Source organism: Rhizophagus irregularis, chromosome 24 (genome assembly GCF_026210795.1).
Source record: "Rhizophagus irregularis chromosome 24, complete sequence".
Taxonomy (NCBI): domain Eukaryota; kingdom Fungi; phylum Glomeromycota; class Glomeromycetes; order Glomerales; family Glomeraceae; genus Rhizophagus; species Rhizophagus irregularis.
Window position 1 is genome coordinate 380,309 of NC_089452.1, and position 25,189 is coordinate 405,497.

General features: G+C 25.3%; 7 protein-coding genes across 7 annotated transcripts; 6 read left to right on the forward strand and 1 right to left on the reverse strand.

The window, feature by feature from the left end:
* Positions 1-108: 108 nt before the first annotated feature.
* OCT59_015806 (T-complex protein 1 subunit gamma) lies at positions 109-2,520 on the forward strand (the record flags this gene model as incomplete). The annotated part of the gene is made up of 9 exons (XM_025315931.2): positions 109-133; positions 209-270; positions 345-555; positions 654-958; positions 1,028-1,310; positions 1,381-1,561; positions 1,660-1,987; positions 2,057-2,185; positions 2,268-2,520. 9 exons carry the CDS (start codon positions 109-111, stop codon positions 2,388-2,390), a joined length of 1,647 nt encoding a protein of 548 aa, XP_025181705.1. The 3' UTR covers positions 2,391-2,520.
* Positions 2,521-3,034: 514 nt separating this feature from the next.
* OCT59_015807 (uncharacterized protein) lies at positions 3,035-3,314 on the forward strand (the record flags this gene model as incomplete). Its single annotated transcript, XM_066132056.1, has 2 exons — positions 3,035-3,163; positions 3,240-3,314. The coding sequence occupies 2 exons, from the start codon at positions 3,035-3,037 to the stop codon at positions 3,312-3,314; spliced, it is 204 nt and encodes a 67-aa protein (XP_066003086.1).
* Positions 3,315-3,346: 32 nt separating this feature from the next.
* On the forward strand, positions 3,347-3,719 carry OCT59_015808 (uncharacterized protein; the record flags this gene model as incomplete). The annotated part of the gene is made up of 3 exons (XM_066132057.1): positions 3,347-3,376; positions 3,455-3,529; positions 3,606-3,719. 3 exons carry the CDS (start codon positions 3,347-3,349, stop codon positions 3,717-3,719), a joined length of 219 nt encoding a protein of 72 aa, XP_066003087.1.
* A 943-nt stretch (positions 3,720-4,662) lies between these two features.
* On the reverse strand, positions 4,663-5,789 carry OCT59_015809 (uncharacterized protein; the record flags this gene model as incomplete). Its single annotated transcript, XM_066132058.1, has 7 exons — positions 4,663-4,742; positions 4,833-4,850; positions 4,929-4,965; positions 5,173-5,195; positions 5,549-5,559; positions 5,631-5,693; positions 5,770-5,789. The coding sequence occupies 7 exons, from the start codon at positions 5,787-5,789 to the stop codon at positions 4,663-4,665; spliced, it is 252 nt and encodes an 83-aa protein (XP_066003088.1).
* An 872-nt stretch (positions 5,790-6,661) lies between these two features.
* OCT59_015810 (uncharacterized protein) lies at positions 6,662-7,748 on the forward strand (the record flags this gene model as incomplete). The annotated part of the gene is made up of 2 exons (XM_066132059.1): positions 6,662-7,112; positions 7,186-7,748. The coding sequence occupies 2 exons, from the start codon at positions 6,662-6,664 to the stop codon at positions 7,746-7,748; spliced, it is 1,014 nt and encodes a 337-aa protein (XP_066003089.1).
* Positions 7,749-15,952: 8,204 nt separating this feature from the next.
* OCT59_015811 (uncharacterized protein) lies at positions 15,953-17,566 on the forward strand. Its single transcript, XM_025315932.2, has one exon. The coding sequence runs from the start codon at positions 16,499-16,501 to the stop codon at positions 17,495-17,497; it is 999 nt and encodes a 332-aa protein (XP_025181707.1). The 5' UTR covers positions 15,953-16,498; the 3' UTR covers positions 17,498-17,566.
* Positions 17,567-21,296: 3,730 nt separating this feature from the next.
* Positions 21,297-22,307, forward strand: OCT59_015812 (uncharacterized protein). The gene is made up of 3 exons (XM_066132060.1): positions 21,297-21,488; positions 21,571-21,755; positions 21,898-22,307. Exons 1-3 carry the CDS (start codon positions 21,383-21,385, stop codon positions 21,973-21,975), a joined length of 369 nt encoding a protein of 122 aa, XP_066003090.1. The 5' UTR covers positions 21,297-21,382; the 3' UTR covers positions 21,976-22,307.
* The last annotated feature ends 2,882 nt before the right edge of the window (positions 22,308-25,189 follow it).

The window sequence follows — 25,189 nt, forward strand, 5'->3', positions numbered from 1 at the left end:
TAAAAAATTTTAGATCTTACATCAAAACATAAATTCTCGACAAAAATTTTAAACTTTTATTTCTTCATCATATTCATCATATCCACTTGTTAATTAGAATCTACAAAAATGCAGGCACCAGTGATTGTTATGAGTATGAAAATTTATAATTTAAATATTACGAATAAAAAAGATAGTCAATGATAACATTTTTAATATATAATTACAGATACTAATGTGGAACGGGAAGTTGGAAGAAAAGCCCAAATATCCAATATCACAGCGGCTAAGGTACGTTTGTCAGGCTGTTAGAATTTTGATAGAAATATGAGTTTGCGTGATAAAATGTTTGTTGTTCTATATAGACCGTTGCCGACGTTATTCGTACCTGTCTTGGACCTCGTTCTATGCTCAAAATGCTTCTTGATCCAATGGGTGGAGTTGTACTCACAAATGATGGTAACGCTATTCTTCGTGAAGTTGAAGTAGCGCATCCAGCAGCGAAGAGTATGATTGAGTTGAGCCGAACACAAGATGAAGAAGTCGGAGATGGTACCACTAGTGTTATAATTTTGGGTAAATAAAAGTTTAATCAATAAATCATTCTTATATTTTTGTTATATGTTTATTTATTTATTTATTTATTGTTTACGGTACTTATATTATTCGAATAGCCGGAGAAGTGCTTGCACAAGCATTACCTTATCTTGAACAAAATATCCATCCGATCGTCATTATATCAGCTTTTAAAAGGGCTCTTGAAGATGCTATTAAAATAATTGATGAAATTTCAAAACCGTTAGATGTTGAAAACCAAGATGAAATGTTTAATTTAGTTAAAGGTTCTATTGGTACAAAATTTGCGAGTCGTTGGAGTGATTTAATGTGTAAATTGTCTTTAGATGCTGTTAGAATAGTATCTAAAGATGATGATGGAAAACGCGAAATTGATATAAAAAGATATGCTAAAGTTGAAAAGGTACTCAAATATCGATTATCTAAAGATACTAGAGTTCCTTTTTTTAATTTTTTTTCTTCCTTTATTAAGGTTCCTGGTGGGGAAATTGAAGATTCCAAAGTACTGGATGGTATTATGGTGAATAAAGATGTTACTCATTCTAACATGCGCCGTCGTATTGAAAATCCTCGTATAGTTCTTTTGGATTGTCCATTGGAATATAAAAAAGGAGAATCTCAAACATCAGCAGAGGTTATGGATGAAAATCATTGGAATAGACTATTACAGATTGAAGAAGAACAAATAAAGGAGATGTGTGATGCAATAATTTCAGTTAAACCTGACCTTGTATTCACAGAAAAAGGTGTTTCTGGTAAGTTATCAAAAACCTTCTTTATAATGGATATCTATATTGATAGTAACCAATTATGCTATTATGATAGATCTTGCACAACATTTTTTGACAAAGGCAAATATTTCCGCTATTCGCCGTGTTCGTAAAACTGATAATAATCGTATTGCTCGTGCTGTGGGCGCTACTATAGTGAATCGTTTAGATGATTTAAAAGAGGAAGATGTTGGCACAGGGTGTGGCTTATTCTCCGTTGAAAAGATCGGTGACGAGTGAGCATATAAACAAATTACTGTACTTTTTTTTTCTTTAAAGAATATGAATGTTCTTTTTTATTAAGGACTTCCTTTTTTCTTTATTTATTTTAAAGATATTTTACTTTTCTCACAAAATGCAAAAATCCGAAGGCATGTACAATCCTGCTTCGTGGTCCATCTAAAGATATTCTCAATGAAATAGAACGTAATCTTCAAGATGCCATGAGTGTTTCTAGGAATGTATTCTTTAACCCATCATTAGCTCCTGGAGGGGGAGCTACGGAGATGGCTATAAGTGTGAAACTAGCTGAAAACTCAAAAAAATTAGTGGGAATAGAACAATGGCCTTACAAGGCAGTTGCAGAAGCCATGGAGGTTATTCCAAGGACTTTGATTCAAAATTGTGGTGGAAATCCTATTAAAGTTTTAACAGAATTGAGGGTAATTTTCAATTTTGTTGATATCACAATTTTCTTAATTATAATAACACATAAAATTTCTCTTGTATAGGCTAAACATGCTACGGGAAATCATTCGTGGGGTATTGATGGAGAAGCCGGTACAGTTATCGACATGCAAGAATATGGTATTTGGGAGCCAAATGCTGTAAAAGTGCAAACCATTAAGACAGCAATTGAGGTATAAAATATTATATACTTTTCGAATGGGTTAAATAATTAAAGCTAATAAGTGTGTGTATATATATTTTTTTCTTTTTTAGTCTGCATGCCTGCTCCTACGCGTTGATGATATTGTTTCTGGCGTGTCAAAGAAAAAGTCTGGTGGTGCACCAGCGTCAGCACCAGATGCAGAAAGTGCTGAAGTAGATGAAAAGGCACAGTAGAATAGCTTATGGATTTTTATTTTGTATTTAAATTGGAATTATTATTGATAATAATAGAATGTAAAAATTAATCAAAGTCCGTACATTAAAATTTAATAAACAAATCAAAACTTGGTATTAAATAAAATAATGAAAAGGATAAATAGGATACTTTTCTTAACTTTTTTCTTCCACCCTTTTACTTTCTGACATTTTTTTTTTTAAAAAAAAAATTCCACCTTTTTTACTTCTTTTAAGTAAATATTCTACTAGAAGTTACAAAAGTGAGGAATATCAAAAGCCAATTAAAAAGGAAGGTCCAAGAAAACCTATAAAGCGAAATTATACTAGAAGAAACAAAGAACAAATTAATCAAGAAAATCAAAAAGTAATTGTGAGAATCCTAATAAATGCATGATTATTTCTCGAAAAAATCGTTATTCCATCTTTATCGGAATTTATTAATTTGAACTGCGACTACGTGCAAGATTGACTCCAAAATCAAATAACTCTCTAGCACTGGATGGTGCGTGGACAAAGCGCTTTGCCTCGGCAGCCAAGATATTAAACATCAAGGAAAGTATTCTTCTTCAACCCTTCTTTCCGTTTTTTTAGGGCATTCGCCCTGATTGGGATAAGTTAGGTATCACCCTCAATCCCACCATATGCGAACTTGTGACTTGACTGATGAGCTAATCACTAGGAAAGCATATTATAACAGTTCTAAATTTTGGAACATGCAGGTAGTCGAAGACAAATCCGATTGGACTTATGTTATCGAAACAAGGTATAAGGTAGGCTACAAAAATCCTTTAAGCTGGTTGTTCTTGGTCAATTTCATTGTGATTTAAACGTACTGACGTATAACAGGCTCAGATTTCAGATACGAAAAAAAATATGAAATGTATCCGAACGAGAATGAACATGTCGGGGAACAATTGTTGAGAGATCAGAGAAAACGAGTTAGAAAAAAAAATATGGCCGAGAAAACAGCCGAAGAAGTCGAGGTTTGTGATTGATATAGATAACACAATTTGTATTTTGCTTATTTACGTATCTGTTTATTCTTTCTCTCATTACTCAAGAATGCTCGCAAGAGATTACTTTCTGAGTTCACAGGACACGAACAAAATGAAGGAGGATCATCAACACCAAGTAAGGTTAGGATATAACTCAATATTTAGTTTTCACAAACCGTTTTAATTCTTTGGCCTAATCCTTTGAATGTGTGCATAGATCTGGGTCATCAATGCCAAATCACCATCACATCAACAATATGATGATTCTTCGGATGATGATATTATAGCATCTAGTCCTCTTGCTAATATTTTTCATAACACAAAAAACTGAAAGACGAGAATATTGAAACGACTCACCAGCGACTACGTCATCTGCATGTGAATCGGATTTACAACCGCTATCCTTAGCCAAAAGAAAAATAAAAATAAATTAACCGTGATCTAGCGGAAGTTTTAAAATCCTTTAAAATGCACATTCCTCCCGATCCCGATCACAAACTAATATATGATGATGTTATGGAATTTGCAGCTCAATCATGAAAGCCACGAAAAAAAGTCAAATATCAAAAAGTCCATTATGCATCGGCGTAATTGATATTCACAATGCCGAATGTCTTAAATATTTTCCTCAAGGATTCAAGGAATATATAGCAGATCAAGTGCAAGATACTGTTGTTGATTTTCGGAAGGGAAATATATTGATAAATTTTTAGTAGATTGCGAAGAGGAGGTTTTACAGTACCTAGAAAAGTTTTATAACAAATAATTTGAGTTCGTCAGGAGTGTTTAGATAAAAATCGAATCAATCATTCTACCATACATATATAAGGGACCTGATTACAACAAAAATGATCAGAAATGTAGATGGAAAATTGGTGTTAGTGTGTTACCGTATAGCACTGCCTAAGGGACCCCTTTCCGGCTTTCCGCGTACCACATAGGATATTTTATTAGACAAAAAAAAATTTTTTCAATTTTTTAAATGAAGTAAATTGCGGGTTGATTTAACCAATAACTTTATTTGCAATAAACTGTATTACTTAATTTGTGTTACTTAATTTACCAATAATTGATAAACTGTATTACTTAAATCGCGTTACTTTTAACCAAGTTATTAAATTTTAAATCGTCTTGCCGATAAAAACAAATTTTTTTTTAAGAAACTGTTATTTTAATACGGTAATATACGAATTTCAGTCAGTCAAAAAAACCTTCACTTTATTACATAATACGTTATTATCACAACAGTATGCATAAAGATATTAGCTGAACTATTAATTCCAATCTTGATTTACAGGTTGTTGTTCGTTTTCTTTATAGTAATTTTTCTCTGTTTCATTTTCATTACTATCCCCTGATTCACTTTCATTACTCAAAAAAAGGAACGTTAGCAACGTTCTTAAACCAATTTATTAAAGAAAAAATGCCTTCTCTTCAAATTTACCTTCAAATGAAGTTTTTTCTACAAAAAGAAACAAAAAAGTGCGTTAGTAACGTTCTTAAACTATTAAAGAAATAACGCTCTCCTCTTCAAATTTACCTTCAAATGCTTGTTCTGAGGCCCAAAAGTAAGTTTTCTACAAAAAGAAATAAGAAAAAGAACGTCAATAACGTTCTTAAAATCAAATTATTAAAGAAAATACACTTCCCTTTTGAATTTACTTTCAAAGTTCTGCTTCGAAAGGTTTAATTGTCCAAAGTTATTTCTGCCAAAAACAGAAAAGAACATTAGTTATGTTAAATAAAGAATAAACAAAAAACAATAGTAGACTTTCCTGTTTCACGATCCTGGCAAGAACTCTAAAACCTAAAAAAGAAAGCAAAATTAAGAATGAAAATAAAACAAATAAAAAGATAACTTACTAGTACTTAATACCAATTATATACTACTAGATTAGTAAATAACTAATACTTATAACTGACAAGTCGGAATTTCAACTATTACAGCGACTAATACTTATATAAATAAAATTATGATGGCTAAAATATACGGCTTGGCATATATTTATTAATATATAAAAATTTGTGCTGTAGTAATTATAAAAAGATTACATATTTTAAGAATTTGTCAAACTATGCATCAAAACGTTAGATTTTTTATGTATTTATTTTTTTACGTGCATATTTTCTCAGTTTTTCTGTATTGAACATTTATTGTACATTTCGTGTACCTAAAAAAAAAGACAATTTTTAAAATTACTATATTAATTAACAAATAGACATTATGTCATATTGTACATACGATGCATTTTTTATAGATATGCTTTTTTTTTCTTGGCTCTTTTTCTTTCTTTTCTCTCCTCCGCTAAATTAATCAAAATTTTAATACCAAGTAAAATAAAGAAATAAATAAATAGGAATAGATAAGTATGGAAATTCACCTTCTTTGCAAATAGGGCATCTTTCGTTTATCAATTGATGCATCACGTACCGATGAATGTTGCAGGCGGTTTGATGTTTTTTACAAAATCCTGTTCTGCTTGTTTTTCTGCAAAGTGCAAATTGGGCAATGATGCCTTTTTTTACGTCAGTAGGAGGCATTTTATTATCGATAAAAGGATAGAAGAGAAAAAATTAATAAGAATTTTTCTAATGAACTTTTTTAATTGTGTATAAATATCTTTTTCAAACTGACATAACATAGATTGAATTCATTTATCATTGTTTTTAAATTAGTACGACCTCCTGATCGTGTAAAATTGATTTTGAATCCTCCAATTTCTCTTTTTTTTTCGATTTAAAAAATTGAAGGCGCGTGCTCAAAATTTGCTAATTACTTATATGATATATGATACCCCTTCATAACTAAAAAAAGTTATCAATAAATCAACAAATATGCAATCATATTTTCCATATGATTTTAATAATAATAATTTTTTTTAGCAACGTGAATTATTATGGAGTGTAACAAATTTCAAGGGAAACTGGCAGATAATTAAATATTCTCAAACAGGATGCAGTTCAAGCATATGTTACTTATTTGCATAATATGAGTTTTATTATAATAAGAATACGATTTTTTTCTCAGGATGAAGTGAGTAAAAAAGTCTATATAAAAATCATTATTAGTGAAGTTTTTATGATCGGAACCGTGATATAAATAAGTGGAGTCACTGTGATTTCCACAGATAAACTATTACTAATACAAAAGCGAAGTTTAATTATTCCGCAACAAAAAAAAATATATATATATATGTGTTATATTCTTCTCTCTTTAATCACTTCTCGATAAAAATCTAAAACATTTTTTCATTAAAAATATAAAACTAAAAAATGTCAAAGCAAGAAGAAATTGATGATGATAAAAGTTCAGAATCTTCACGAAATTCAGTTGAAATGGAATATAACCTGGAAGGTTTAAAAAAAATCGCTTCGAAAGTATTTGGTAAATCTTGTATTTCTGTAAATAAACTTGGAGAAGGCGGATTTCATAAAGTTTTTATATTAAAAATGGAAGATGATAGTGAATATATTGGAAAAATTGCATTTCCAGAATGTCCATATTGGAAAACGGAAAGTGAAGTTGCAGTTATGAAATATATTAAGGAAAGAACTTCAATTAAAGTACCAGAAGTTTATCATTACGACAGTAGTAAAGAAAACCTTGTTGGACAAGAATATATTATTATGGAAAAACTACCTGGTATAGCATTATCTAAAGCCTGGGATAATTATGATATAAATCAAAAGAAAGAAGTACTTTTACAAGTAATTGAAATACAATGTATACTTAAAAATCAAAAATTTTTCAAAAATCGGAGGAATATTTTATGATAATAATATAAGAGATTTTACAGTAGATCAAGCTATAGAAATAGCTTTTTTTAATGAAAAAAGATTTGAATTAAAAAATATTAATCGTGGACCTTTTGATAATACTTATGATTATATTTTTGCAGCTATTGACAAAGAAATTGTTTATAGTAAGAAATATTTTAATGAAGAAGAACAAGAAAAATGGATACCAATTTATGAAGAATTTTTATCCTTTCTACCAAAATATTTTAAAAATAATAATGATATTTTCGTATTAACCCATGGTGATTTTTATCATACAAATATTATAGTTGATGGTACTAAGATTACTGGTATAGTTGATTGGGAATGTTCGGGCTCTTATCCAATAGAATGTAGTTGTAATTATCCTTGTTGGATATTAGAAAATCCTGATGATCATTTACTTAAAGATTTTTGGACTGAAGAAATGAGAAATCGTGATCCTGAATTTATTAGAATAATGTATGATATGTATGATACGAACGGATCTAAAGGTGAAATTTATGATTTTGCTTTTCTTTATTATGCTGAAAGGGGTGGAATTTTAAATTCACTTGAAAGTATACGAAAAAATGGATCTTAAAAATATAATCACTTATTATGAAAGATTATTCTGAAAAAGAAAATTTAATAATAGTAATTTTTACTTTATATTATTTTTGTATTAAAAAGTCAGTTTTACATTTTGACTTGAAGTTGATGGTCAATCTTATTATTAAGCGAAAAATGAAATATAGAATCAGGGGAAAATGTTATCATTTCGCTATACACGTAAACCTTTTTTTGTAATTTATTCTTAATATCAGGAGGACATGATCGCGAACAACAAACTAAAATGGTACAATAGTAAGTAGTAACCATTTAAACTTCCCATTTGATTAATTAGCGTAGTCCTACTTTCTCAAATAGTATAGACCGAAGAGTGAGGTCCTGTCCGATATGGTGGGACCTATATACATATATTATTTATTTCGTATGCAAATACCATCTGCTTTTATTTGTAATAGACTTAGTGTACTACTCTTTAGAAATAAAATAAATAAATAAATAAAATAACCATTTAAACATATTTTACTTTTGAACAAATAAGAAAAATGATAACCACAAAAATTAAAACTTAAAATCAGAAAGACTTCTAAAGCTATTTCTATTGCAAAAGTATCGATCCTGGTGGCACTATCTTGACCCCCCTTGTTGTAAAATATGTTATGCAGGTCAAGTTAGCACCGCATGGTGGGCCAAGAACGACAAATAAGGAACTTTGATTAACAAAGACATCATATTAACGTGTTACACCCATCCTAAAATTTCATTGGCTATACACGCGGCGATACATAATTTTATATATCAGATATTATTAAAAAAAAAGTTGTCAACTTAGATTTATTTAAATATTATGTCAAATAGAAAAAAAATATATTTTGAAATATCTTTTATTCCGGCAGCTAATGGAATTGTTGCAAGTCTTTTTCTGCCTTCCCAACGAATTTTTCGCAGATTTATATGATTATCTTAAATGTCAAAGTTATTTGGAAAATTCTTCAGATATAAAAATTCGCGAATTGCTTTCGAGGGGATCGGTTTTTGATTAATAAACCAAGATGAATTATTTGTTGTTCCATTCTCATCTAATTCATCCAATAAAAGCTGTGAAACTTCAAATGCAGATTCCCCAATTTCGGAAATCTATGTTCTAAATAATTTAAAGAATAAGAAACAGGAATTATAAATAAATACAATCATATTTTTACTAGCTATATTTTTATATTGATCATCCAATTATTTCTAAAGTATTGGGATTATCCGAAGAATTTTCAACACGAGCAATTAGTTGTTGTATTGAAGGCTCAGTTTAATTATCAATTCGGAGATAACTTGCTAATTCTATTGCTTCACTATATCCAATGTGAATTGCTTCTTTAAAGTCATCTTCGGATAACAAAATACGTAAATGTTCAATAATTTCATGAGGAAGAAAGTACCATCAATATTAAATACATAACCTGTAATAAACTGAAATATCATTATTCTTAATAAAAAAAAAGAGAAATATTGTTTCAAATACGAAAATATTTTTAAATCTAATTTAATGTCTTAACTCCAGCTGATGTTCGGTCTCATGGTGTATTAATCAGTCCAGCACGACAATTTTTCTATAACACGATTTTTGGTTATATAAAATTCATAGAAGTTAAAATCAACCATTACTTGGCGTGATATACCAAAATATGCTCAAACGCTTCAGTTCCATATTCTCATAAAATAAAGGATAATTAGGGTAAAAATCTTGATGAATTTCAATGCATTACAAAAGATTTTGTCATACTAATAAAAATATCAAAACTTTGAATAGAGATAATACTGCGTTGCACATTGACCACAACGTCGAATGTAATCTCTCCATATTTTTTTTAAAAAAACACACATATTCTTGCTTTGTGATCAATTTTCGACTTAGATATGCACCTATTAGCAAAATTTGCGATTAAAAAATGAAAAATGAAAAGAGTTGCATTTAAAATTATAATAACTCAACAAATCCCAATCATATCGGAAATTTTTTCGAATAAAATATTCTATATGCTGCATCATTATCTTGTTTAAACACATAGAAGTCGTGCTCCAGCGTGCTGTTTTTTTAGCATGCTTAGGATCTTAAACACGAACTAATGGTTCTCCATTTATAATCGGCGCTTTAATGCACATTATAAAATGGACCAATCAAAACGTGTTGGTACTGAATTTACAATTTGTGTTTGAGCATTAAATTCTGATCGTACTCCATCAGATCCAATGCTAAGAATATTGATGTTACTTTGGTGTGCAAAATTTAATATAAGATGAAGGATATTAAAGGTTCGTTCTGCATACTGCATTTATATTATTAATCTTATGATATTTTTTACGAAAAAATTATTATACTGAAAGGTTATAAATCGTAATTACTAAAAATTCAATAGTACCAGTTAGATTCTTTTAATTTTCCCAATTCAAATGAGCTTAAGCTATTTAATTTTTAAATTTGCGCTATAAGAGCTATCTACTGTATATTCGGCCAATAGAAATTACTGCAGAAACCATGTGACTGTGAGTTCTGTGATATGAGTGATATGATAACATGACTTACTGTGCCAAGATCTGCAAACTTTTAATTCCGGCCACCGAAATTATAAAACGAAAATCTTAACTCTGGCCAAAATTTAATAATTCTGGCCCAAATTATGAAATTTTTTTGTCTGATACATATAAATTGACATTTTGAAATATATAATACTAAATTCAAAATCCAATTTCATTAATAAAAAAAATGTAATATACAGTATAAGTATTTAACTGATATTTATATACAAACTGATTGGAGTTAATATTATTATATGCAATTATGCAAATATATAATTTCTAAAATTTTAGTAAAATATATATATACCTCTACTGTATATTAAAAAAAAATATTATAATATTATTAAAAATATTTTATTTCAAAAATTGCAAAAAGAATTTATTTATAATAATTATTTAATAAAACAAGTTGGCAATATTCAATACTTTTTGCATTTTTTCTTTAGAAGTCTTAATAAAAGCAGTATCATCTATATAGTCTATAAAAAATAAAACTTTATTTTTTTAAAGATAAAAATACTAATAAACTTCCAGCTTTAATAATTTTTATAAATGAATTTTAAAAGAATTATTCTTTTGTATTATTATTAAAATTAGGATTCCAGGTATATCTAAAATAAGTTATAACTTATAAGTTATATTTTTAAAAGTAAACATGATATAGTATCTTTATATTTATTAATATTTATATAAGAGTTTATAATAAAAGAAATAAAATAACAAATAAAAAAACACTAACTAAAATATAACTTATATTTTTAATAAATTGGTTTATTTTTTTAAAAAGTTAAAAATTAGAATTACTTTTAATTAAATTATTACTTTACTAATAAGTGTAACTACAATAATAAAATTAAACAATAAAATTCAAAAAATCTTTTATTAAAATTTACTTAATATTCAATAATCCAATTTTTAATGAAATTTTTTGAATTGTAAAGTTTAATAAATTAAACTACTAAATGCCAAAAAAATCACATATAAATCTTTACTAAATTAAATTTATAAATTTTATTTTTCTTTTTAATAAATTATTTTAAGCATTTATATAATTACTATAACTATTTTAATATAAAATAAAATAAAAAATTATTTATTTCTTATTAATTATAAGTTATAAATTATATATAAATTAATTCAGATTTTTGAAAAATATATAAATATGTAAATAATTATATTATATATAAGTAATTATATAAATCTAGCTAGAATTTAACTAATTATATTTAATTTTACTAATATTAATCACAAAGAAATAGTTTTACTACTATAAATTTATCTTAATAAAATAAATCTAATAATATTAAAATTCCAAAATCTAATTACTAAAATTTTCAATATTAATAATTTTTAAATTGTATTTTATCAATATTAATTATAAAAAAAAATAATTTAACTATTATTTAATTTATTTTAATAGATAACTTTAATAATATTAAAATTTTCAAATCTGATTATTATATTAGTTTTCAAAATTAAAATTTATTTAATAATCTTTAAATTATATTTTTATTATTATTATTTGATTTATCTTAATATTTTAATTAAGACAATTTATAATTAAATAATATTAAAATTATTAAAATCTGATTATTAGATATTAAGAAATTTATATATAATTATTTATATACTATATAATTATTTATAAATTATGTAATTGTTTATAAACTTTATATATTATAAATTATAAATTATATTTTTAGCTAAGAAATTAATAAATTATATATATTATTAATATAAATACTGTAAATAAATAAAAATAAAATATACTGTATTTAAAATAACAATTAAAATAAAAGATATTTATAAAATATTTTGAAAAAAATAAATAAAAAAAAGGTTAAAAAAGTTTTGTTTATTGTTTAATTAGTTTATTATATTAAAATAAATATATTATAAACAACTTTTTTATATTAGTTAAATTAAACTAAATTTTTAATTTTTAAAATTTAAAATTTACAAAAATGTTTTTAAGAATTAGACAAATCACAAATACATATCGGCGGATTTGTTCACCCTCTAATTAACATGTTTATTTTAAGGTACTTTTGTTACACAAATTATTACATATGGCGCAGTAGGACCTGGGACGAACATTAAAAAAATTTTATTTGGTTTTATTAATACAATAATTTGATAAATTTAATAAATAGTTCTTTTAAGCCAAAATACAATAAATATTATTCTTAGCAATACTAATAATATCTGTTGTGAAATCTCACTTTATACAATAGCTTCTAAATCTTTTTTGTGTAAAAATTAATAATACATATGCTTACAATTTGTTTGAATATAAAAGTTCCTATTTTGTCTACAGCAAGATAAATAAGAATTAATAATATGTTTTGAAAAATGCAAAAAATGGACAATTTTATGAAAGTTATTATAAAAAAAAATTTTTTAAATATTAAATGAGTCTTAGAATACTTTTATAAATATTCATAACTATTGTATCTATATAAATTTTTATTTTACTTTTTGTTTTATTAAAACATAATTACTTTCTAATAATATACATTAAAAATACTATGCAGGTGAGAAATGGGTTTTTTGTTAACGAAATGGGTTTTTTTGTGTCTATTTTACGTTAAATAATTTAAGTTTCGCAAATGTAGATTTTCACTTGACTTATTATTTAATCAAGTGATATTCAATCAGATGATTTTATGACATTACAAACTGGTTTTGGGTGACGAATATTATGAAAATCATTTAAAATTTAGCATTATGCAAAAGTGAACAAATCCACTGATATGATATTTATAATTATTAAAAATAAGGAAATAAAATTTGTATATACTCATGCATGTGTGCACTCCTCCATTTTTGATAATTTTTATATAGTAAATTTGTTATCATATGACTTTAGTAAAATTCTGATTTTTTTAAATATTCATGCAACTCTTATATAGTACATATTATAGAGCATTAAAAATTTATTTATTATGTGTATTTTTGCCTATTCTACAACTTTACTTAATGAGCCATAAAGAGTTTAGAATGTCATTTTTTATAATATATCCATGGAGTACGTATATGCGCAGGTGCGTACAAATTTTAAACCCTAAAAATAATATTACTATAATCTGAAATTTTTAAGTTTAATAAAAATTTAAACTGGTATTATAAATTTGGCCAGAGTTAAAAAAATTTTGACTAGAATTATAATTTGAAGATTGTTAATTATATTAATTTTAACTAATTTTAAATTTTTAAATATATATTAAAATTTATTAGAGTAAATTTATTCATCGCACGTGCGATGCATCGCCACTTTCCTTTTTTGTAAATTATTTATGTTGATCAACCTGCTTATACATCGCCACCCCCCTTAAAATGGCAATGATAAACATAAAAATTTGCATCGCACGTGCGATAAATAAATTATTTCAATTTATTATATCAATATATAATTTATATTGTAATATCATAATACAAAAAACCTACCAATATTTTGAAATATTTTCACTAATTGTTAAATTACTAGAATTAAGGAAAAGAACTAAACAAAAGTAAAATTTTTGTTTAGTAAATACCTAGATTTTATAAAGTAAATATATAATGTTAAATCGTAAAATACATTTAATAATAATATATTTAAGTTCCCTTTAAGGATAATTTTTTTTTAAAAAAAAAACTTTTAAATAAAAAATTTCTTTATAAAATAAAATTAAATTTTTTATTATTAAATTTATTACAAAAGAAAGTAATAAAGAAAGTTTATGGTATAAGTAATTTAGTAAGTTAAAACTATGATTAACAATATTAATTTTTTGCTTTAATTATTCTGATAGGTTATTAATAGAAAAATAAAATTAAAAAAATATAATGATAGTTATAATAAAAAATAAAAAAAAATACTTTATTTACTAAAATTCTTTAAAATTCTTATTTAATTATTATAAAATTATAAATAATCAATTACAGATAAATTAATCTATTATAATTATTAAACATCCACATCATTTTATTTTAAACATTCCATATCCTTTATTAAACATTTTATTAAACATTCCACATTTTTTTGTTAAATATTCTACTTAAATATTCTACATCCTTTTGTTATAAATACAATAATTTTTTTTTAAACTATTAATAAAAGAATCAACAACAATGAAAAACGTAATTTTAATTTTAATTCTAGTCTTTTTTTAGTTCATAATTTAACATATAGTAATAATGTCCATTGTGATAAATTTGTATAATCGATAATCTATAAATATTATGCATAGTATGCATTTTTTATTTTTCAACCTATTTTGATTCTAAATTAAAAATAATAAAAATGTAACGTTTCAATATTTTCTAGAATAAAGGGAAAAGTTTCACATATTCTAGAAAAATAATATTTACTTTTTAAATTATTTAAGGATAAAACTACTACGGTTTCACCAAAATATTTCATCATAATTTTAATGATTTAAATTAATTGGGATTGTTTTACCAATATTATAATAACTTACTAGAATATTCTTTGAATACCATTACTTTTTCGAGATTAATTAATTTAGTAAACATGATATTTCCTTATTAGACGGAACAAAGAGATATTAAATACTCCACTTTCGTCAACATTTCTAAAACAAATTTAGTGCTTCTAGAATCTTTACCAGTTTTAGTAAAAGAAGAAAAGAAAAAAAAAACAAGATAGTTTAAAAAAAAAACAAGTTTAAAAAAAAAACGATTTTACGGAGGTTACCCGGTAATTGTAAGATGGTAAAGAATCGTAAGTTGGTAAGTCTGTAAAGTGATTTAATTTAAAGTAAAAAAAAATCAACATTTTACAAATTTATAATTTACGCAATGCAAAATAAAAAATGTTTATTTTATTTGCATAAATCTTCTATTTTGTTTCTTACATATTTGGAAGAAATCTCAAAAAGTTAATTTGATTATATTTTAAAAAAAATAAAATACATTAGGTGCTACAAATAATGAAAAATAATAAGTATTTAATAAATTCAAATTCATTTTTAGAAAATAACAAATAAAAAAGAATAAATTAATAGAGTTTCTAAATGAAGACATGTGGATTGATAAATATTACTTTACCTGGTATTAAAAAATATCATGCTTTGTAAAAAAAAAAGAAATTAATTTGACCAATAAAGTATTTTTTAAAAAAAGGATGTTACTAATAATATAAAAGTATACGTTGAAACATAACCAAAACGTTGAAATATAAAAGGAGTAAAAAAAAAATTAGACATTTTTCGTAGTATAATTTCCGTTTTTGAACAAAATTATTCTTTAACGGTTTTCCAACAGTTTTTCTGAGCCTTTCCATGAAGAACAAAATATTTGTTAAGCAATGTGACAAATGTAACACTACAAAAGGGAAAAGAGTACAACTTTTCTTTTTTTGATTTTTATTTTAACACAAGGATTTCAAATTAAGTTAGATTTCCGGAATTCTGAACTGCGGGTTGTTAAAGGTTGTTAAACAAAGAGGCTTGAATATTAATTAGTTAATAAGGAAATGTTATCCATGTGTGTTCCAAAACGAAGATTCTCTGTGGCTTGTTCGATGGAACAAAACAACATTGCTTCATTGGTTGCACACCACATTTCAAAAGAAAAATGATGTGGTTTGCCACACTCTAGCCACAGTGCCACAAACAAAAAATTTTTCCATAAATATGGGAACATACAGCTTGTTGACTGACCATCATTCAAAACCAAACACTTGAAAAAAAAAAAAATTTTGAAACAAATAAATTGAGAAATATTATAAAGAAAACGCAGTAATAATTTTTAGAAATTCTTATTCTGCGCCTCATTTGAAAAATTATATAAACAACCAATTTTTTTCTTTTTTATTCTACCTTGACTAGAACGTCCTCAATACTTTTGGATTAAAAAATTTCTTTTCAAAGAAATTATTATTATATCAAACTTTTCGAAAGATTTTAAAAATTAATTCTTTTTAAACATCCGACGCTTTTTTACGAAAAAATTAAAATTTATTATTATAAATATAAATAAATATAAACATATTTTATATTTAATATCAATTCTTTTATTATTTTTAATTCTTTTATCATTTTTATTTCGTTTATAAAAAAAAAAAACGATTTTTTTTTTCTCGATAAATTCTCGAACTTGACGTTTAAAACAATTTAATAATATATATTACTTGATCTATTTATTCGATATATTTATATAAACATCAACATATATTTTTACGTAACTTCGTATTCACAAACACAAAAAATGGCATCAACTACTCAACCCGAATTATCTATTCAAACTCCCGCCGCAAACCAACCTGTTAGAAGACAACCAAGAGGTTCTATTAATCGTCGGGCATGCCAGAAATGCAGACATTTAAAGATTAAATGTGATGGAGACGCAGAGCGTAACATTTCTTGTTCTAATTGTGATTATGGAACTTGCATGTATGATAAAAGTCCAAGAAAGAATCGACAAGTTGAAAAACTTAATTCAAAAGTAGAAAGTTTGGAAAAGACTTTAATGGAAACTCAAGATAATTTGAAGATTATTAACGAAAATTGTGTCAAAAAAGCCGAAGAAAATGAAATTCTCAAATTAGAAAAACAAGTTTTGAATTTACTTATTGATTGTCATAATCACTTCGTAAATCATCCCGTAATTTTTACTCAACTTCGACAAGTTATTAATGAAAGTAGATGTTGGTACATTTTATTACAATTAATTCAAGCATTTCTCTTAAGATTATCACAAAATGATGTTAATAGCACGAATAGCATTATTGCAACATTAAAAACCATAGCAGAATCTTGTATTAATTATTGTAACCCAGACGATGCATTTAATCCAAATGCTTCAATTCCACAAAATATCATCGAAGAGATGGATATTTCAAATAATCATTTATTTAACACGACAATCAACACTCCATCTGTAACAACTGGGTTAGAAAATTTGGCTTTACATTCTCCCGGATCTGATGCCGGTTCCGAAATGAGCAATTTAAATATTCCTGATTTTAAACTTGACATAACTACGTCCCCTCTCTTAGCACCAACTCAAACAAATATCGATATCAATTCCCCACATTTGACTCCCCCAATGGAAGAAGTTGCCTATTTTAGCGGAAGTGATTATGGCAGCTCTCCCGTACAAACTTCTAGCGATTTTCCTTATACGCAGCAATATTTAGATGAAAGATTTTTCTATTATGATGTGGATTCTTCATACGGTTCAAATTCATCAAACAATGGTCAATAACTCAATAACTTATTAATACCACCGGTTGGTAATTAATAATAATTAATAATAATAATAATGGTAGTAGAAAAAAAAAAAAAAAGAGTTTTTAAGCTTTTTAAGAATATGTTAATCCTAAGAAAGTGTATAGTAAGTGGTGGCCACCAATAATTTTATGTTATTACCGAAGAAAACTGTCGAACATTTTATTTTATTTTATTTTTTTTATTTATTTATTTTATTCTTATAAATATATTTCGAACTTTTTGGCAAAATATCATTTTATTATTTATTTTTATATATATTATTTTAGTTTTTTTTTTCGAATTTCCCATTTTTTGTACATAACTGATATATAGATTCGAATACCTTATCACTAAACATATAAGAATCGAACTTTTTCATTCTATATATATAGAATAAAATATAAGCGTACCTTCCTAATTATGTTTGTCTTTTTTTTTTTTATAAGATTTTATTTTACTTCGATTTAAATTTTTTAAATTTTCATAATTTTTTTTTTAAAAATATTAAACCAATAGAATGAAATGGTTTTCGATATCTTGTATATATTGAAAAAAATAAAGAATAAATTATCGCTATTTTTTTTTGTATTATAAATTATCTTAAAGTGTTACGAATTTTTTTTTGTGTTTTTTTTTTAAAGTCTTTTCCTAAATCGTTAAAAAGTGTAATTCATCGGAAAATAATAAATTTATTTTTTTTGGCGGGAATTACTTTTGTTTACACATTTTTTTTTTTTTTTTACAATTAGAATTATAATCTTCCATATTTAGTTATTTTCTAATTTATAAAGTAGGTGGCTTTATATTATATCCATTGACAATACTTGAATGTACGAGTACAATACATTGATAATACATTGCATTCAAAAACATTTTAAGACGAAATATCCATTATAAAATTATTATTTACCAATCAATGTATGTTTACTTAATTACCATTATTTTCCTTTTTTATTCAATTATTCTTTCAAAAATAAGGATCGAACCAAAAATTCTTTCAATATAGTACAAATAGAGTTTACAAGTAAGTAAGGTGAACTGCGTATATTTGAGCTGCGATTTACTGCGTTTCACTTTTACATAAGAACTTTCTTTTTTTAAAAAAAAAAATTTTTTTTCTTTTTTTTTTAATGTTTCCTAATTCATTATATTCTTATTAAAAAAAGAAAAAAGAAAAGAAATCTAAAGAAATCTACCAAGAAATGATTCTCCTCACAAATTTACTTATCTGTTATTTACCAAGAATTTTGTAAAAGGTGATCGACAATATGTATAAATATCCCAACCAAAATTAGCAACGTTTTGATCATATTGCATTTACGACAACAATAACCATACTGCGGCCAATGAGATGCTTGCATACGCTGATACGCAGTATATTTCTTCTCACATATTTTATCAATGTGTCAATTAGACTGTGTCAATGAGTCAATGAGACTACTGCGGAAAGGAGATGTCTGGATCGCTCTATTCAAGCCATAATGTGGCTCATTATTACAATTGTCATTGTTATACATTTTGTTCTGCGTCACGAGAATTGTGCCGCGTCGCGTTCATATTGCCTTATTATATATTCAAAGGTGTTCAGTTCCATTTGAATTATTGAAAAGGAATTTCCGTTCAAGGTATTATTATCCGAAGTAGGTTAAAATTGCCATTTTTGTCCATTAGAACATTAGAAGCGAAATTATTTATTTCTGTTCATAAAAATTTGTAGGCGATGAAAGAAAAGGGTACAGCATATGAATTAACAACCCGAGGAAGTTGTAGAAAGAGTTTTGTAGTTTTTACTGAAAGTTTGTGGAAATTTCATTTTCGTTATTTACAATAAGTGTGTGAGTGATATTTTTATTCTTTAATTGTTCCCAAATAGAGTGTAAAATTTTTTATAATTTAAAAATAATTTAATTATCCTTTAAATAGTGACATAGGTAATCAATTCATTTTCTGGTTTATAAACAAATAATTTACTGTCATCTACTTGGAGATATTGAAGAGCCAGTAACTTCTTGATCTTACTTACTGGATAACTTAATAAATCGATTTTTATATACTGTTGATATTAAGTGTTAACAAATTATCTATTAATGCTCGCGACTGATGGTAAATTTTTTGCTGTATGCAAACATCATCAGTTTAAAAATATATTTGACATAATTTTTATAAAGTATCAAAATAATCTAATTTTATAATTTTATAATAATCTGATATTGTGATTCTTCAAATATAATTAATCATTACCAATTAAAGGATTAAAATAATCGATTCATAAGTTGAGTACTTGAATCATCAAACTTTTTACTCAAAGAATTCTATAAAAGTATTGGCATAATTGACTTTAAAAATAATAAATGTCCGCTATTTCAAAAAATTATTTTTAGTCGATCAAGTTGGTCACTTGGGTCAAAAACAAAAAGGAATTTATAATAAAATTTCCACTTCTTATAATAGGTTTTTTAAAAGAAAGATAACTAATAGAAGAGCTTTTCAAGGAAATCTTTTAATAGGATCGTTTTATTTCTATACACACATCGAATGTAATAATTAAACTTTTGTTCAATATATTTTCAATAAAGTTAATAAAAAAGAAATGAATTAAAAGTTTACAAGTTTAAGATTCTTTAAAGACATAACTGAAAGTGATTATTATTTAAAGAAAACTACTAACAATAATTGAGATTTCTGCTAGCATTCAAAAAAAAATCCATGTCCGAAGAATGTATCACAATATTAGTGATTAACAAATTAAAAAGGGGTTTATACTTGTATAAGACATGTTGCTATAACAAAGATATATGCTTATAACAAGATATATACTATAACAAAGATGCTATGCTATAACAAAGATATATACTATAACAAAGATGCTATGCTATAACAAAGATATATACTATAACAAAGATGCTATGCTATAACAGGATATGCTATAAAAAAGATATATTAAATTAACTTGAACAATTAGAATTTTTAAATAATAGTAATAGGATTATTCCTTTTTTGCCTTTCGCAAGTAATCCTTTAACGACTCGCTGCGTCTCCTTGTCTGCATTCAAGATTCGGAAACTGCGAAAATATTACAAAGATGCGTTACCCACTTTCTAAGCCTCAACTTCAAACTCCGCAGCTTCGATTTTGGGTACGTTAAGAATTGCCTTTAAACGACATAACATCGTCTGATAGTACAGTCAAACCTCCATATAATCACCCTAGGTATTACCTGCAATGTTAATAGCAAATATAGTCAAATTCTGCCTCTTGGACGATTGATTGAATATTCTTTTAAGCTTCGATAAAATCCTAGTAGTATCGATAGAATCTTTGGAAAATCGAATTAATTTTTTGTGATCTCGCCGATGCTTATCCTGGCTGGAATTTGGCCTACCAGTTACAGTACATGAAAATTTTCCGCGAGATCACGACGGAACAGTATAAAGCAGTTCAGTTGCTTCCTATATAAATAATCCAACTCGTCTGGAAAATGAAGTTTTAGATTTTGACGGACGTGTTTACTAGCTAAGGTAAAAATCTCCTTGAACTAGCATCTTTACCTATTGGTTAGAATCGGCAGTCAGTTTCTATTCAATAGTTTTATTGTAAATCGTGACAAGAAATAGAAAAAAAATTATTTTATACCTGAAAATAAATTTTTCATAGCTAAAAATTTTGGTTGGTCTTCAATATTATCTGCACCCAAAAATTTTTGTAGAATAGTAGATTTATATCAATGTCGATCAATTTTTAAGCCAATCAATTTTTTTTTAGTTATAAGCAGATGATTTGGATTGTCCGAGATAAAATCAAATTCGTTCTTATTTATTATAATCCATAGTAAAACCAGTAATCCCTGTCAAATATTTATTATTAGCATTCATAAAATAAAATGGGTGGTCATCGTCCAGCTGCTTTAACACCAACTGCTGTTAGAACAGCAGAACTTATGGAAGCTCGTGGTGATTTCCGTACAACATTTGAAGAAAGTCTTGGGTGTAAATAGTTTTCTTATAAGAATTCTTTACGAATAAGCCATATTTATATATTCAGGAATTTTTTACTATTGATATTTTGTAGGGTTTAATTCTGTAAAATTAGAGGAGGGAGTTTATTTTCAAGCCCCTGATAATATTGCCCAACCAGATTCATTATATCAAAAATTCAAAAATGTATTAAAAGAAATCGTTGATAGTGAACCAGGATTGGCTGCACAGGTTAAATCAGGTGAAAAAGAATTGGAAGTTTTAGAAGAACATCAGAAGGTATATACAATACATTAGATTTTGTTTTAATAAGATGAGAAATCAAGAATTTTGAGTAATTTATTATAATGGAAAGATTATGAATCTTAAGATTTATTCAACTTTTAAAATTAATCAAATTTACAATCAAACAATTAATTAGGTTAAAGATCTTCTTGGACCTCCACCACAAGTACCACATGTTGAGGAGACCACAGAGGCAAAAGAGGCAAAATCTTGATCATCCATTTATTCAGATTTTCTATTGTATTTTTTTTTTTAATTAAAGAAATTTAATTATTTTATTTATTTATTTTGGTCGGTTAAGATATTTTTGTGTCTGTATTTATTTATTAATTTTGTATAATCATGTCAAGAGATTTAATTTATTCAATTTATTCTCAAATATTTCCAATGGGTATGAAAAAGTGAAAGTAATTTATTGTCTATTAAAAATGTCAATAATGTAATCAGTTTTATGTTCTGATTCAATATAAGAAATTTATATTTAATGCATTTAATGCAAAATTTTTTCTGTAAATATCATTTCAATAAACCCGTTTAATTCAATCAAAAAAAAAAAATATATATATATAATTCGTATAGGATTAAGTAGTGATATGATTGAAGTTTATTGTTAATTGAAAATTTGAAATTAAATTGATAAGAAAATCCGTAATATCTAAAATATCACTATAGATTTAGTTTATATCAGAATAAATACAAAGAAATAATTATAAATTAATAAAAATTAAATAATATTAATATATTTAAAATTGCTTACAGGACATCTACTGGTCGGATGGGACGACTCAAGTAGAATAGTTCTATGTATTATATATAATCTTTATTTTTTAAAAACACATCACATCCCTTAAGGATAAATTAAAAACCAAATTATTTTTAAAAAAAATTCCAATTCTCTTAAAGAAAATAATTATTATACAAATATTTTATGATTAAATGTAATATCATATTAATACATATATATATTTAATAATATTTTGTATTTTATTTTGATTGGACATAATTTATTATCAAATAATGCAATATAATTTAATATTAAAACTAATATATATTGATAACTAAAAATATATAAAAATTAAATCATATATTTAGTAAATAATGTAATTTTTAAATAACTTAATCTAAAACTATATATTTAATAATAATACTTAGTATTATTTGTATTATTTATACATATATATTAATTTTATGTAATAAAAAATTTGTTGATTTAAAATGATATATTATTTTATAGTAAATTTGACTTATAGTAAATAAGATTTATTAATAATAAATCTTATTTACTATAAGTCAAATTTACTATAAAATAATATATCATTTTAAAATTATTATAATGAATTTTAACTGTAATAAATAATAATATAATTAAAATTATATGATACATGCTGTCCAAATTATTTGGGATGTTATAATTATAATTTGAGATACCATAATTCATTCAGTTTATATGTAATTTACTATGTAAAGTGCTAAAATAATTTGGGATGCTATAATTGAATTTGGGATTTTACTTATAACCCAAAATAATTTGGATAATATGTATATTATATAATATTTGGTTTTACTAAAACTTATTATTTTTTTTTTTATTAACTTTTATAGATGCGATCTTATTACACCTACTTATATATACTAAACTTATAAAAATAAGAAAAAACATAATATATATAAGAACTAAGCATTATGAAAAAGACTACTCCTCTAGAAGAAAAAGTTGACCTGTCACCCACTGGTCAAAAACTAATATATCGGGTAGCAGATATGTATCAGATATGTACCTGATATGTGTAGTATTAATGCTGAAAATCGGGTATCCGATATGTGTAAGATATGTGTAAATATATATATCATATACATATTGGGTACCGATATGTATATAATATGTAAATGATATGTAGACGATACATATATTTACACATATCTTATACATATCGGGTACCCGATTTTTAGCATTAATACTACACATATCAGATACATATCTGATACATATCTGCTACCCGATATATTAGTTTTGATTCCACTTACTGATGCTTATATCACTATTAAAAACAATGATACAACCAAAAATTTTAGGTGACTGTCAAGATTTACCTAAAAATTTGCTCAATGACCATCCCAATAAATGCTAAATCATTCCATTTGTTTTAATTAGTCTTACTCTATTCTATTATAACGTGCTTACCATTACCCTTCTTACTATTTAACTTTCGACTTTCGACTTCTTTTTTTTTGTCTTTATTACTAATATTGTATTTTTTTCTTTTTCTAATTGTATATACGATCAAAAAAGAATCTATCATACACATATCGTATACCTATATATCGGTAACCAATTAGATACATATCAAATATATATATATATTAACAATATATTAGGTACCCGATATGTATGATTTTTTAAGTTAAATAATATTTTGAAATTACATATTTGTTTATTAAAACTTTTTTCCAATTAATCTATTTCGATATTTCCTATAAGCTTATATTATAATAAATAAGGATAAATCTAATTGTAACAGCCTGTTACGCATCTTATTTGTAACAACCCCCAATTTTATCCAATTAAAATTTAAGATCAGGCATAATGTAAACAAAAACAAAAAATCAGTCGTGTAACTAAGACAAAAGAATTTTTTAAAAAATTTCAAGAAACTGCTTATAACTTAAAATTTTGTCTATGAAACTGTCTTAAATACATTAAGTAAAAGTTTTCCAAATTAAATTTTGCATATAAAAATTTTATTTGTGAAACACATATTAAATTTATTATTAAAAAAAAAATAAAAAAAATGTTACAAATAAGATATGTAACAGGCTGTTATAAATACATTTTTTTAATAAATAAAATATAACAAAAAAAATACATTTGTTTGCTAAATATTAGCTAATATTTAGTTTTATGCAGATTAGATCAGATTAGATCTGTTTGATTTATTATATAATCCAATAAAGTAAACCTATTTAAGATTAGATTATAATAAGTATTACGTAAAAAAAAAATTATTTCGATTTATGTTTCTTATTTTTTTTGATTTAACTTTTTTTGGTTTTTTTTTTCTTTCTTTTACTAGAATTTTTTCTATTTTGAATTTTTTCTTCATCATTACTTTCATTTTCAATATCATTATCACTAGACAATAGAATAGTTAAATCGTTTAAGTGCTTCCTGATTAAAGCACCAACTTGGTACACCTATGAGTGGCACATTAGATGTATTGTATCTAAGGTTACAGGAGAAACTAGGGGTTTTGGCAAGTTGGCGAAATGCCAAAATAGCAAAACTTTGCTGAAACTATATGAAAGTCTTATTAAAAAGTTAGCGAAACTCTAAAAAAAAGTGAAACCTAACGAAACTTATTATAAATGCCAAAACTGCTGAAACCTTGCCGAAACTATAATAAAACTATAGTAAAATCTTGGAGAAACTA

What these genes read in the sequence shown, in the direction of transcription:
- OCT59_015812 (XM_066132060.1), top strand. Translation starts at nt 21,383, where the DNA reads ATGGGTGGTCATCGTCCAGCTGCTTTAACACCAACTGCTGTTAGAACA. An exon ending in ATTTGAAGAAAGTCTTGGGT is followed by an intron (nt 21,489 to 21,570) that starts GTAAATAGTTTT and finishes GATATTTTGTAG; the next exon opens with GGTTTAATTCTGTAAAATTA. An exon ending in TTTTAGAAGAACATCAGAAG is followed by an intron (nt 21,756 to 21,897) that starts GTATATACAATA and finishes ACAATTAATTAG; the next exon opens with GTTAAAGATCTTCTTGGACC.
- OCT59_015811 (XM_025315932.2), top strand. Translation starts at nt 16,499, where the DNA reads ATGGCATCAACTACTCAACCCGAATTATCTATTCAAACTCCCGCCGCA.